The sequence below is a fragment of the Sylvia atricapilla genome, chromosome 22, assembly GCF_009819655.1.
Source record: "Sylvia atricapilla isolate bSylAtr1 chromosome 22, bSylAtr1.pri, whole genome shotgun sequence".
NCBI lineage: Eukaryota > Metazoa > Chordata > Aves > Passeriformes > Sylviidae > Sylvia > Sylvia atricapilla.
Genome location: NC_089161.1, coordinates 4,516,769 through 4,527,997, shown reverse-complemented (window position 1 = coordinate 4,527,997; position 11,229 = coordinate 4,516,769). Strand labels below are relative to the sequence as shown.

Genomic DNA, 11,229 nt, shown 5'->3' with positions numbered 1-11,229 from the left:
TCCCGTTCCGGCCCCAAACCCGCCCGCTCTCAGCCCAATTCCCGTTCCGGTCCCGAACTCGCCTAGTTTGAGTCCATTCCCGTCCCGAACCCGCCCGCTCTCAGCCCAATTCCCGTTCCGGTCCCGAACCCGCCCGCTCTCAGCCCAATCCCTGAGGGCGGTGCGGGGCCGCGGTTCGGGCCCGCCCCAGGGGCGTTCCCGGGCCCCTCCCGCAGGGGGCGGTGCCGCCGCCCATCGATCACTCGGCGCTCCCTCACTCGGGCGCGCCCCCGCGACCGCCAGGCGCGCGCCCGCCGCTCCCCGCCCGCAGCGCAGGTGAGTCGGGGGTCCCGGGGGGTTCCCGAGGTGGCCTCAGAGGGACACAGGGGACACTCGGGAGAGCCCCGGCCCCGCCGCCTTTCCCTCCTGCGTCAGCCGCGGCTCCGGCTCCGCGGGTCCGGCCTGAGGGGCCCCTCCCTGCCGCACGCCCCTCACGGCGCCCCGCCCCGCCCCGGGGTGGGTGGGCGAGCGGCGGCCGCGGCGCGTCCCGGTCCGTGCGCCCACCGCGGGGCGGGGAGCGGAGCGCGGCGCCGGGGGCTCGGCCGCCCCGGGGCCTGGGGCTCCCTCAGGGCCTCCCCGCCCGGCGCGGGCCGGTCTCCGCCTCACGCTCCGCGGGGCTCCCGCGGGGTCTCTGCTGCTCCGCCGGGCAAGGTGACCTTTGGCGTCCTCCCCGCACGCGGTGCGAGCCCGCAGCTCTGTGCTGCCCCGTGTCCCCGGCAGCCTCAAGGGCCCTTCCCGCCCGGGTTTGGGCAGCGGGGCTGGAGGAGCCCCCTGCCCTGGCACTGCCCTGGCACTGCCCTGGCACTGCCCTGCCCCGCCGCTGCAGGGCCTGCTCCGCTCCCCGGCGGAACATCGCATCTTTATCGCTTTGAGCCAAGGCCTGCTTGGGGCTTCGCTTCTCATCGTGACAGTTCTTCTTCTGCTGTGTGTGTCTTACGGAAATTAAAACACTGCGTCGAAAATAAATGCCTTGTTTTTATTGCCAAGGTACAGCAGTGCACTATGGAGTTAAAAATATAGAAGCCTTAAAACATTTGAAAAATTCCTGCATGGTTAGTTATGTCCCAGGAGTTTAGGTTAAGGATGTGATGTACTTTATTTACAGTCCTTTGGGTGGCTTCAGGCATGGTTCATGCACTAGAGGGTTTCAGTCATTGGGATGCTGATCTCTGCTGTGCTTAAATGTTTCTTTAAGGTCTTTGTTTTGGTTCCAAACACCTGTAGGTTCCTTCTTTATTAACTTTTTTTCAGTGACAGTGTAACAAAGATGACAGTATGTGCTTTTGTTTAATCTCGAGTTTCTTGTCACTTTTATTAGAATAAAAACCTATAATATATGCTCTTGGTGGCCCAAGAGCACCAATGCTTAGTCTCTGTTATGTGAAATAATAGTATGGTTTTTGAAAATTGTTGAGAAATTTTACCAAGGCAAAACTGTTAAAACACGTTTTTTGTGAAGTCATGTGACTGATTTCAATCGAACTTGCCTCTGCTTTCTGTTTCATTCTTCAGGACAGCACAGTTTCACAGTTTCTCAGCCTTTAGAAAAAGCCTTTAATTGCTCTCTTGATTCTGGTTATTTTATTTAAGTATTAGTTAAATATTTTCACTGCCTTTTTAAAAAGAAAAAGTTGAAATGGGGCTGCCTAAAATCAAGCAAACCCTTTAATGAAAAAATTAAACCTTGATGTGAAATTAAAAATGTGACTCTTGAAGCTCTTCTGTTGTCAGCTGTAAATAAAAGATGTATCTTGTTTTTCTGCTTTGTAGAATTCAACGGTTTAGGCAGGTATCTGGGATTGGGAGAGTTTTTCAAACACAAAATTGATACATTTATTCCATTCTAACCTCTAGAAATGGCCTGCATGCTTTTTTCCTTACTGTACCAGGCCTTGCCCCACCCTTGCAGGAGTTATGAGTAGTTTTGCAATTCAGTGGTTAAAAAGTTGATCAGGGACTTTGGGATTTTAATGCCCTGATTACCACAGAGGGTGAAACAGAAGTGGCTGGAGAAGAGTGAAGGGAAATGTTCAGGAATGTGACCAGTGGTGATTCTCTAATGCAGCTTTTCCCCTCTTCAGTGCAATAATCTCTGCTGCCACTTTGAAAACCTGTTGCAGTAACTGTTGATGAGCTATTTTTGAGGCTTGTATCTGATTACTTCCCACACACAGGCTCTCCCAAAAAAGGGGTTTGAGTAGGGCGAGTTGCTTCACAGATGTCGTGTAAGAATTCTACAAAAGTACAGCAGGCTTCAGGCTGTTACTTCAGAGCAGGCTCCAGACCCAGCATGGTGAAATTATTGGCAGCAGAGGTCGAGGAGGCCAGTGCCAGCTTCAGATCAACATGGAATTTTGTTCTTTCCTTTTCTGGAGGAGGGTTGTAGATTCTCCTTGTTGATCATTGCAACAAAATGTGATGTTTTTGTTAGGAAAAGGGTGGAAAGGTGAACTTCATGTGCAAATGGGAGTGGTGTGTGATTACCAGATCTCTCTGTGAGGCTGATTTGACACTTAAAGGGCATAGGATAAAGCTTTTTTTAATGTAGAAATCAAACTTAGTGCTTTTATTTCTCTTTAGATAGATCCCAGTAAGACTCAAAGTGACAATGATGTCAGCTCTGCTGAGAGTGTGTATTTCATACAATAATTTTCTTGTTTTTTTTTTTTTCTTTCAGACTGAGACTAATTATGGAAGAGAAATCCAGAAAATGACAGAAAAGCATTAATTTTCCTCTTCTAGGACAGTCATGTTGGAAGGATTGGTAGCCTGGGTCCTCAACACCTACTTGGGCAAATATGTCAATAACCTGAACACAGACCAACTTTCAGTGGCACTTCTAAAGGGTGAGGGAGGCTTTGTGGTATTTTCTATACTGTTTTCATATTGTGATTTAGAAAAGTGGTTTTTTTTTTTTGTAATAACCGGAAAGTAGAATAGGAATAATCAGTTAATGTTGTGTTTAATGTCTATATAAACCCTTTTAATAGAGAGTTTGATGCTAGAACTTTACTGTGAACAGTAAATGATCTTGTTTCTCTTTATCAACACTCTTAAACCAATTTACATAAAATTTTCAAAAGTATTCTTAGCTATCTTAGCATGTTGAATTTATATAATTTTTTTCTTGATCCTGGTCAGTAACTTTGCTCTTGAGGGACCGTGGCAGGACGTGTCCTGAGCCTTTTACCTTTTAGTGTCATAGTTACACCCCTGTAATCTGGTCTGTGTCATGCTGCATCCACGAGTTTTGTACTTTGTACAGTTCTCAGATCAATGCTTTCTGTTCACCCCTTGCTGCTGTTAGCAGCTGCTTCTGGTGAGAATGATTTGTAATACACCAAAACTTTTCTGTGTGTGTGCTTTTCACAATACTAATAAGTCTCTCTTTTGAAAAAAGACAATAAGGAGAGGTTTTGTCTGTGGCTACGAGGTAGTTCAGATCTAAAACCCCACAGAAGATTGCTTCTGGATGACCTCATGAAATGGTTTGAGCGCATGACATTGGAAAATTAACAAGTGTGTTGAGTAACCATTGTGATTGTAACACAACCTGTAGTGGTAGGTTGGCTATTCTCATTAAATCCCATTTACTTTATTTTTTTTTAATAATTCTTGTCATTTTAGGCTTACAGTGTTCAAGCTGGCTTTCTATAACACAGTTTTGTTTAGCAGACTTATTTTTCTTCTGCTTTGTTTGTATAGGTGCTGTTGAATTGGAAAACTTGCCACTAAAAAAAGATGCCTTAAAGGAGCTGGAGTTACCATTTGAAGTAAAGGCAGGTTTGTATTTTGCTTGTGTGTGCCGGACAGATACTTTCTAAACAGGAAATATTGCATGTTTTAGAGGACCTGTGAGTCAGAGGCTTGAACAAATGAGGTAGCCTGATTTTTAGGTTATTTCTGTTTTAGCTTGTTTGTTTCTGACACTGCTTTTTTTTTTGAGGGTGATAAAATAAATTTTCACAGGAGTCTGATAGAGTGCCTGTTTTGTTTATTCAGGTTTCATTGGCAAAATAACACTACAGATCCCTTTTTATCGTCCACATGTGGATCCATGGGTGATATCTGTCTCAAAACTACACTTAATTGGTGCACCAGAAAAAAGAGAAGAGTTTGATGAGGAAAGGGAAAAGCTGCAAGAAAGAGAGCACAAGAAAGCCCTTCTGCTGGCACTTGAAGAAAAATGGAAGGTGAGTCATGCTTGTGTTTCACAGTGAAGAAACCTCTGTGGTGGATGGATTGTATTTTAGTGTCCTGACAAGAGAGAGAACAAATGCACAGGAAATGGAGTTAGAATTTGATTTATACATGCTGACACAGTGCAATTTCTGTCTACCACCCTCACAGTTATGTCATATGTCCCACATACATGGGAGATAGGTAAATATCTTAACTTGTTTAGTTTTTCTTCCTCCCTGTTAACAGTGATTTCAGTGTAGCAAGGTATATTGTCTGCTCACCAGCTGTTACAGTGGTTAGTAATGTTTATCCTTTGCTTCCTCTTTCAGAAAGAACAACAGCAGAAAGGGGAGTCCTACTGGTACTCAGTTACTGCATCTGTAGTCACGAGAATTGTAGAAAACATTGAAGTAAGTATTTGCTTTTGAGTGATTGGCAATTGCACGTTTGCCTTTAAAATGGAGAATAATTGTAGGATAGCAAAAAAGAGTACAGTGGGTTGTGAAAATGGTTCATTTTTGGGGAGAAGGGCAGGGACTGTTGATACCTGAGGAGAAGGTAGAACCAGGGAGTACAAAAACAGAGATCAGGAATAGGGTTTTTGTTAGGTTAAATATCTAGTAGAAATTTGCTGTAAAATTTCAGAAATTAAATATTGAATTGCCCCAGCATTAATGAAAAGTACTACTGCCTGCTCTAATCATGTAAATAGTATATCTCTAGTAATGTTTTCTTTTCTGTCCAGTTAAAAATCCAGGATGTGCATTTGAGGTTTGAAGATGGTGTCACAAATCCCTCGCAGCCGTTTGCATTTGGCATCTGCATCAAAAATGTCTCAATGCAAAATGCAGTGTTTGAACCAGTAAGTGCAGCTTGTGGGTACAAAAGCAGCTCAGGTAGGATGCTGCATTTATGGGTGCTAGCAAATATTCACAAAAACATACAGCATTTTAAAAATCTTTTGGTTGTTGTAATAAATTGACTCTGAGCATTTCATGTTTTTTATTGGGTATGTAGAACAAAAAACTACGTGGCATGTGGTGTGAAATCTTGACTTTACTCCACTTCTATTCCAGGTGGAGAAGCTGATGCGGAAAAAACAGATGGATGTGGCTGATTTCAGTGTCTATTGGGATACCAGTTGCACTTTACTGGGTGACTTGCCTCCTGGTCAGCTACAGGTACGTGAGAGAGGTTTTGCATATGAAAGAGAGGTTGTTGTTAGTCTCCTTTCTGTACTACAGACCTGATTCATGTAGAATTTATTGGATCTGGTCTTTTAAGAGCAACAGAAGTCATTGTTTCATGCTTTACTGATAGGATACATGTTCAACCCACAAAGGCTGTGTTGTGAAATAGCTTGTTGTACTTTTGAAGAGAAAGCACGTTCAAGAAGTTTTTTCCAGTGGACTGGCCTGCTAATAAAGTACATTCAATGCATGAAACCAATGCATCTAGTGACTATTGTACACTCGCTTCTCAGAGGGTAATTTACTTGTAACCCCCAGGAAGCAATGGATAGAAGTATGGAAAGTCGTGATCACAATTACATCATGGAGCCTGTCTGCACTTCTGCTCTTCTCAAGAGAAATTGTTCTAAGGAGCCTTTAAGATCCAGGCATACTCCACGGCTGGAATGTGACATTCAGCTGGAGACAATACCCCTGAAGCTTTCTCAGGTAAATACCAAACATTGACCTGCCAGTAACTGGAACAGGTATCATAAAACTGTGCCAGTGTTTGTGGCAACTTAAATGGTGTTATTTTAGCATACTGTTAATACTCTCTGAAAGATTTTGTTTGAGAGGCAGCTCAATGAGATATATTGAATAAGTTGTTTTAAAGTGAAGCATTCAAAATTACTTCTTTATTTTACTGAAACGGATTACTCTAAAAAGAATTCAATTGCTTGATTATTGCAGTAATAGGGTGCATGTTGGGAGTGGGGGGGCTGATCTGTACAGTGTACAATTGCAGCTGATGTTATGTTGATTACCTGGCATGGAAGATTTCCTTCGGTTTATTTGTAAATAAAGCCATAAATGGAATGTCACACATCAACTACTAGTGGCTAGGAAAAGATATGTCACAATGGGGAACAAAATTGTGAATTATGATTAACATTAATCTTAATTCTGCACCATGTGCAGGCCATTGACACCAGTAAACCAAACCTGTGATTGGGTTTTTGGCTAGGTTTTTCCTCTCCTCTTTTCCTGGGGAAACACTCACTGATCTGTGTGTTGTTTCATTAAAAGATGCAGTATCAACAGATCATGGGATTTTTAAAGGAGCTGGCTAGAAAGGAGCGACAGCTTAAATTCAGGAAGTGGAAACCAAGAGTTGCAGTAACAGAGAAGTAAGTACATCTCCATGTGTGGTGTCGTCAGCTATATTAGAAAAACCAGAATGAGAGAAAACCAAAAATGTACATAATATGTTAGAGATTCAGTTTTCACGTTTTTTTCCCCTACCTCAGAAATCAGTTTTAAATATTCAGATGTAATTCAAATGTAAAATTATCCTTACCTGAGACTTTCAGTCCAATCTGTGTAACTCTAAATTTTGTTGTCTGTGCCTGATAAGTGGCAGCTGGACTAAATCCCAGTGGAGTGCTGGGAGCTTGGGGAGCTTGAGGCTTTCAATCCAGTCTGTGTACCTCTAAATTTTGTTTTCTGTGCCTGATAAGTGGCAGCTGGACTGAATCCCAGTGGAATGGTGGGACTTTGGGGAGCACTGTCCTACACAGTGTGTAGGATCAGCCCATCTGTGCTGGCTCCAGTGCTGCTGCTTGGCTGCTGGCCCACTGCTTTTCACTGAGTCTCCTGGACCTTTCACCAGTTGGACATGCACTTGCTTTAGGTATTTTTTACTGAAACACTGTACTTGAAAATGGTTTCAGCTGCCGGGAGTGGTGGATCTTTGCCCTGAATGCAAACCTTTCAGAGATCAGGGAGCAGAGGCAACGTTCCACCTGGGCCTTCGCGCTGCAGCGCGCCCGGGATGCCGTGTCCTACACGGACCTGTACTACAGCAAGCTGAAGGGGGAACCACTGTCTGCTGCAGACAAGGTATTTGAGCTTCAGTTTCTTCTGCAGTGATGGTTAATCATCTTACATTTGGGTTGTTTCATCTTTTTGTGTTTCAAACCTGGACAAGTTAATAAATATCTTTACTTATACTGCAGACCGTTTGCACTGAGCTGATTGTCTGCTGACTACAGCTGAGATTTTAATGATGAGACCTGGGCTTGTGGGAGGTGTGTGAGCTGCAGGATTCGTGTGGTTTTGTTTTGGACTGCAAAAAGCTGTCTGGTTTTTGAGCTGTAACCAGTGTTCACCAAAAATAGCATTAACTGTTATAAAATGCCTGTAGCAGTTGGTGACATGCTTTCTTAACTTATGTTCTCTGTACATCCAAAAGGTATTTAAATACCAGAAATGTGTCTGCCCATATGCTTGGGTAGATAATTGGGGAAAATTGTGGCTACTTCACAGTGTTTCTATGGTTTTTTGGGGGGTTTTTTGTTTGTTTTGTTTTTCGAAGTTTATTTGAGGATGAATAATTTAATGCCCCTAATAATGAACCTGTGACCTACTTCAGAGAGAAAAAAAGCTCATGAACTATAATTAGCTGCTTTTTGTCTTTAGGTATATTGGGACTTTTTCTTCAAATCAGTTCAGGGTACCATGTACCACACTTGTATTAATTAAAAGTGAAATTTTGTTGATACTTTTAAGTGTATGTAATCCTTACTTTTGGTATTTGGATGTGAACTGTAGGAGTAGGTCAATGTACAGAAAATTTTTATAGTACCTGGCAAAGCCAGGTCTCATAGAGCTTGTATTGTGTTCAGCAGAACTGTGAAGTGTAGCAAGGGTAATGGCAGAAAAATGTCTTTTGCTTTGTTGTTTCATGATAGATTTTTTTAGACTTGGGTGAATCATCAGTTCCCTCAAACAACTTGTTAATCAGTACAAAGAAGACAGCATGTCTGAGTAACTGACTATGAATACTACACTGGCCTAATTTACTCAGTTCATTTCCTCCACCTTCTTTATTCAAGACAGAAGCTCTTTTTTGTTCCTGGCTAAGCAGTGCATTCTGTTAAATCAGTTTATTTTCCCTGGTTTAATTTTTGTGCTGCAAATCTTGCTTCTTATTTGTAATAGTAGGATATAGTTGTGATTTTTTTTTTACAGTGCTAGAATAGTGTATTTTACAATGCAAATAAGCTTTATTTATAATTCAGGGGAATGTCAATGTTACAATTGCCTACATGACTTTCATTACTTTTCCTGAGCTGAGGCACTTGGGATATGATCATTAATGCCATCCTAGTTCTTTGTCCAAGTCCCTAACTCAGGGCAGAGACACTTGACATGTTTGTGAACAAGATTCTGTATTCCTTTAATGCAGGTGCTTTACCATTTTTGTCTTTCCAGGCAGAAATGCGTCGTATTGAGGATGAACAGACTTATGAAGAGTTGAAGGTTCTGTATGAGATAGTTCATAATAAATTTCATGACTTAGCTGAGGTGAGAACATTCTCCATACAGGGTAATATTTGAAATCTTTAAGTGATTATCTGAGGTATTGTTCTGGTGGAGAGCCTTAGCAGGTATTTTCGTTGATTTGAAATTGTGGCATTAATGCTAAAATTGCAGAAATGCTCAGTTCCTGCAATTTTTAATGTTGTGTCACTTGCACAGTGAAATCTTTTGTTTTGCCACATGATGATCTTCTCCAGCAGAATCCTTGCCAGAATTCCTAGGTCAAATACTCTTCCTCTTAAAAAGAGAGTGGAAATGAAGACCTGTAATGAGTATTTTCCCAAAATAAACGTGTGGCAGAAGTGAGCCTCATGGAAATAGCTTGGGGAACACACTTCATTCATTACAGACCAATCTCCGTAACAATACAACATCATCTCTTGCAAATACAAATGCTAAAATGTTGAGCTGTGCTTTATGGTGTCAAATGACTTCTTTGATTTAGTGTTTCTGGAGACTAAGATTTAAATGGTGACATATGGCTTCATATGTGCATAATCACATTCATGTTTATATATTCATATGAATTTGCAGCAGTTAAGTGATGATATGTTTTGTTGTTTCTTTGCTGCTGCTCTCTTCTAGGCTGAGTATTGATTGAGAATGTCACTGCTGGACTGCTGAGTAAATAGGAGATAAAACTGTTTTTATTGTGGTGTTTTTTGTGCACTGGTGATACTCTTTCACTCAGCAGCAGTAACGTGTATGTGTTGAATGTTCAAACAGAGTATTAAAGAGCCCTTGCCTGATTGCATTGGAGGTTCCCCTGCAGCAGAACCTGCCCATGGCAGCAGCTCTGGGATGCTGCAGTACCTGCAGTCCTGGTTTCCTGGCTGGGGAGGTTGGTATGGATACACTCAGCAGACATATGAAGGTGAACCTTTTGAAGGGCTGCTGCCAGATCCGAAGGAACAGTGGAATCCAGAAGATATACTGGGTATGGAAACACAGGGTTTGCTCCCGTGGTGTGATACCTGGTCCAGGTGGGCAGAAAGAGCTCTGGGCCTGTGCTGGTAAAGGATTTTCTGCCAGCTGATGTGCCCAGGCAGCAGAGCCTGCCTAAAGCTGAACAACCTGGGCACTGTGTTGGTACCTGCTTCTTTCCGAAATGATACAGGGAATGTATGTGCTTCCACTGTTACTGTCATTTATGGCAAAGAGCTTTGGGACTTCTGTTCAAGTGTGTCTGTGGGGTCATGTGATTGGGTGTAACAGGAATAGTACTGGACTGTTGGGGTCTTTGTAAATTCAGGCTTATGTTACCTTGATTGAAATAGAAGAATTCTATGGAATATTCAGTTTTTTTAAGGAAAAGGGTATATCTGCTCTATTTTTTGTTTCTATTTTTCTCCCCGAGAGCTGGAGAAATCTTTATTTTCATATTCAGAGGAACATCTTGTTCTTCAGTAATCCTCCAGAAACTTAATTTATTTAATGTGTTGGTTTTGTCTTGTATTAGGTACGGATGAATTTTTTGATCCTGCTGCAGATGCTTCCAGCATGAATACCTTTACCAAAAGAGATCATGTTTTTGCTAAATTAAATCTACAGCTGCAGGGTGGCTCTTTCACTCTGTTGCATAGGAAGAAAAAGGTGCTGTATGCTGAAGAGACTGCTTTTATGGAGCTGGAGTTTTCAGGTATTAAGCCCATTTCTTTTCTTTCTTAAAAAAGATGAGAGCTGCCTGACAGTCATTGCACTATATAACAAATTTCTGTGTCAAATTTTTAGTAGAAATAAATATATATAAAGACTGCAAAAACACTTGTTTGTTGGACATTATTTTTTATTTGTAAAATGTAAATAAAATGTATGCTGTACTAAAAGTAGCAAAATAATTTTATTTGTTTTTATTCCAGGTGTAAAGATCTTGGCAGAATCCCTTCCTCGCAGAAAGTCTTCCCTTCTCAAAGTTCAGCTTGGTGGTCTTTTCCTGAGGGATTTGGCGACAGAAGGGACCATATTTCCTGTTCTTGTTTTCCCAAATCCTGTAGGTGAAAAAAGCTCTATCAGTTACTATGTAGGATGCATAATTTTGTATGAAAATAGTCATACTCCAAAATTCAGAACATTAGTATCCCAGAAAGGGAAAACAAAAGTCTTGAGCAAAAGTTTCTGTCTGTTGAATTTACTTTTTTCCTCTCTTCTCAAATATCATATGTAGAACTCTTCATTTTTTACTCTATAGTTTTGTGACTTCAGTTATATGTGTTGAGAAGAAATTAATTTGTTGACCAACATTTGATTTTTGGAACAATCAGCATCGCTGCTTAAACAGTGATTGTTCTTTTCCATAAAGCTCTACAGCCCAAGGTTCTGTTTCACCTGTGTACTGGTACACTAAACGTAGAAATAAATTCTAGAAAAGATTTCAAAGTTCTCTTCTGAGTGAACAAAATTTGAATCTAAAGCTATGAGCATTTCCCATGTATTTTTTACTGACTGCAATTTGCAC

General features: G+C 41.7%; 1 protein-coding gene across 4 annotated transcripts in view; it reads left to right on the top strand.

Annotated features, from left to right (window-relative positions):
• The first annotated feature begins 186 nt into the window (after positions 1-186).
• VPS13D (vacuolar protein sorting 13 homolog D) overlaps positions 187-11,229 on the top strand; it is a 96,252-nt gene continuing 85,209 nt past the window's right edge. For all 4 annotated transcript variants that reach the window (XM_066334313.1, XM_066334314.1, XM_066334312.1 and 1 more), the window contains exons 1-14: positions 187-315; positions 2,717-2,885; positions 3,745-3,822; positions 4,042-4,232; positions 4,551-4,631; positions 4,967-5,083; positions 5,298-5,402; positions 5,730-5,900; positions 6,480-6,580; positions 7,124-7,292; positions 8,667-8,759; positions 9,501-9,711; positions 10,234-10,413; positions 10,634-10,764. In XM_066334313.1, the coding sequence (XP_066190410.1) occupies positions 2,789-2,885; positions 3,745-3,822; positions 4,042-4,232; positions 4,551-4,631; positions 4,967-5,083; positions 5,298-5,402; positions 5,730-5,900; positions 6,480-6,580; positions 7,124-7,292; positions 8,667-8,759; positions 9,501-9,711; positions 10,234-10,413; positions 10,634-10,764 (1,725 nt within the window). In that variant the 5' untranslated portion in view covers positions 187-315; positions 2,717-2,788. The remainder of the gene's footprint in view (positions 316-2,716; positions 2,886-3,744; positions 3,823-4,041; positions 4,233-4,550; positions 4,632-4,966; positions 5,084-5,297; positions 5,403-5,729; positions 5,901-6,479; positions 6,581-7,123; positions 7,293-8,666; positions 8,760-9,500; positions 9,712-10,233; positions 10,414-10,633; positions 10,765-11,229) is intronic.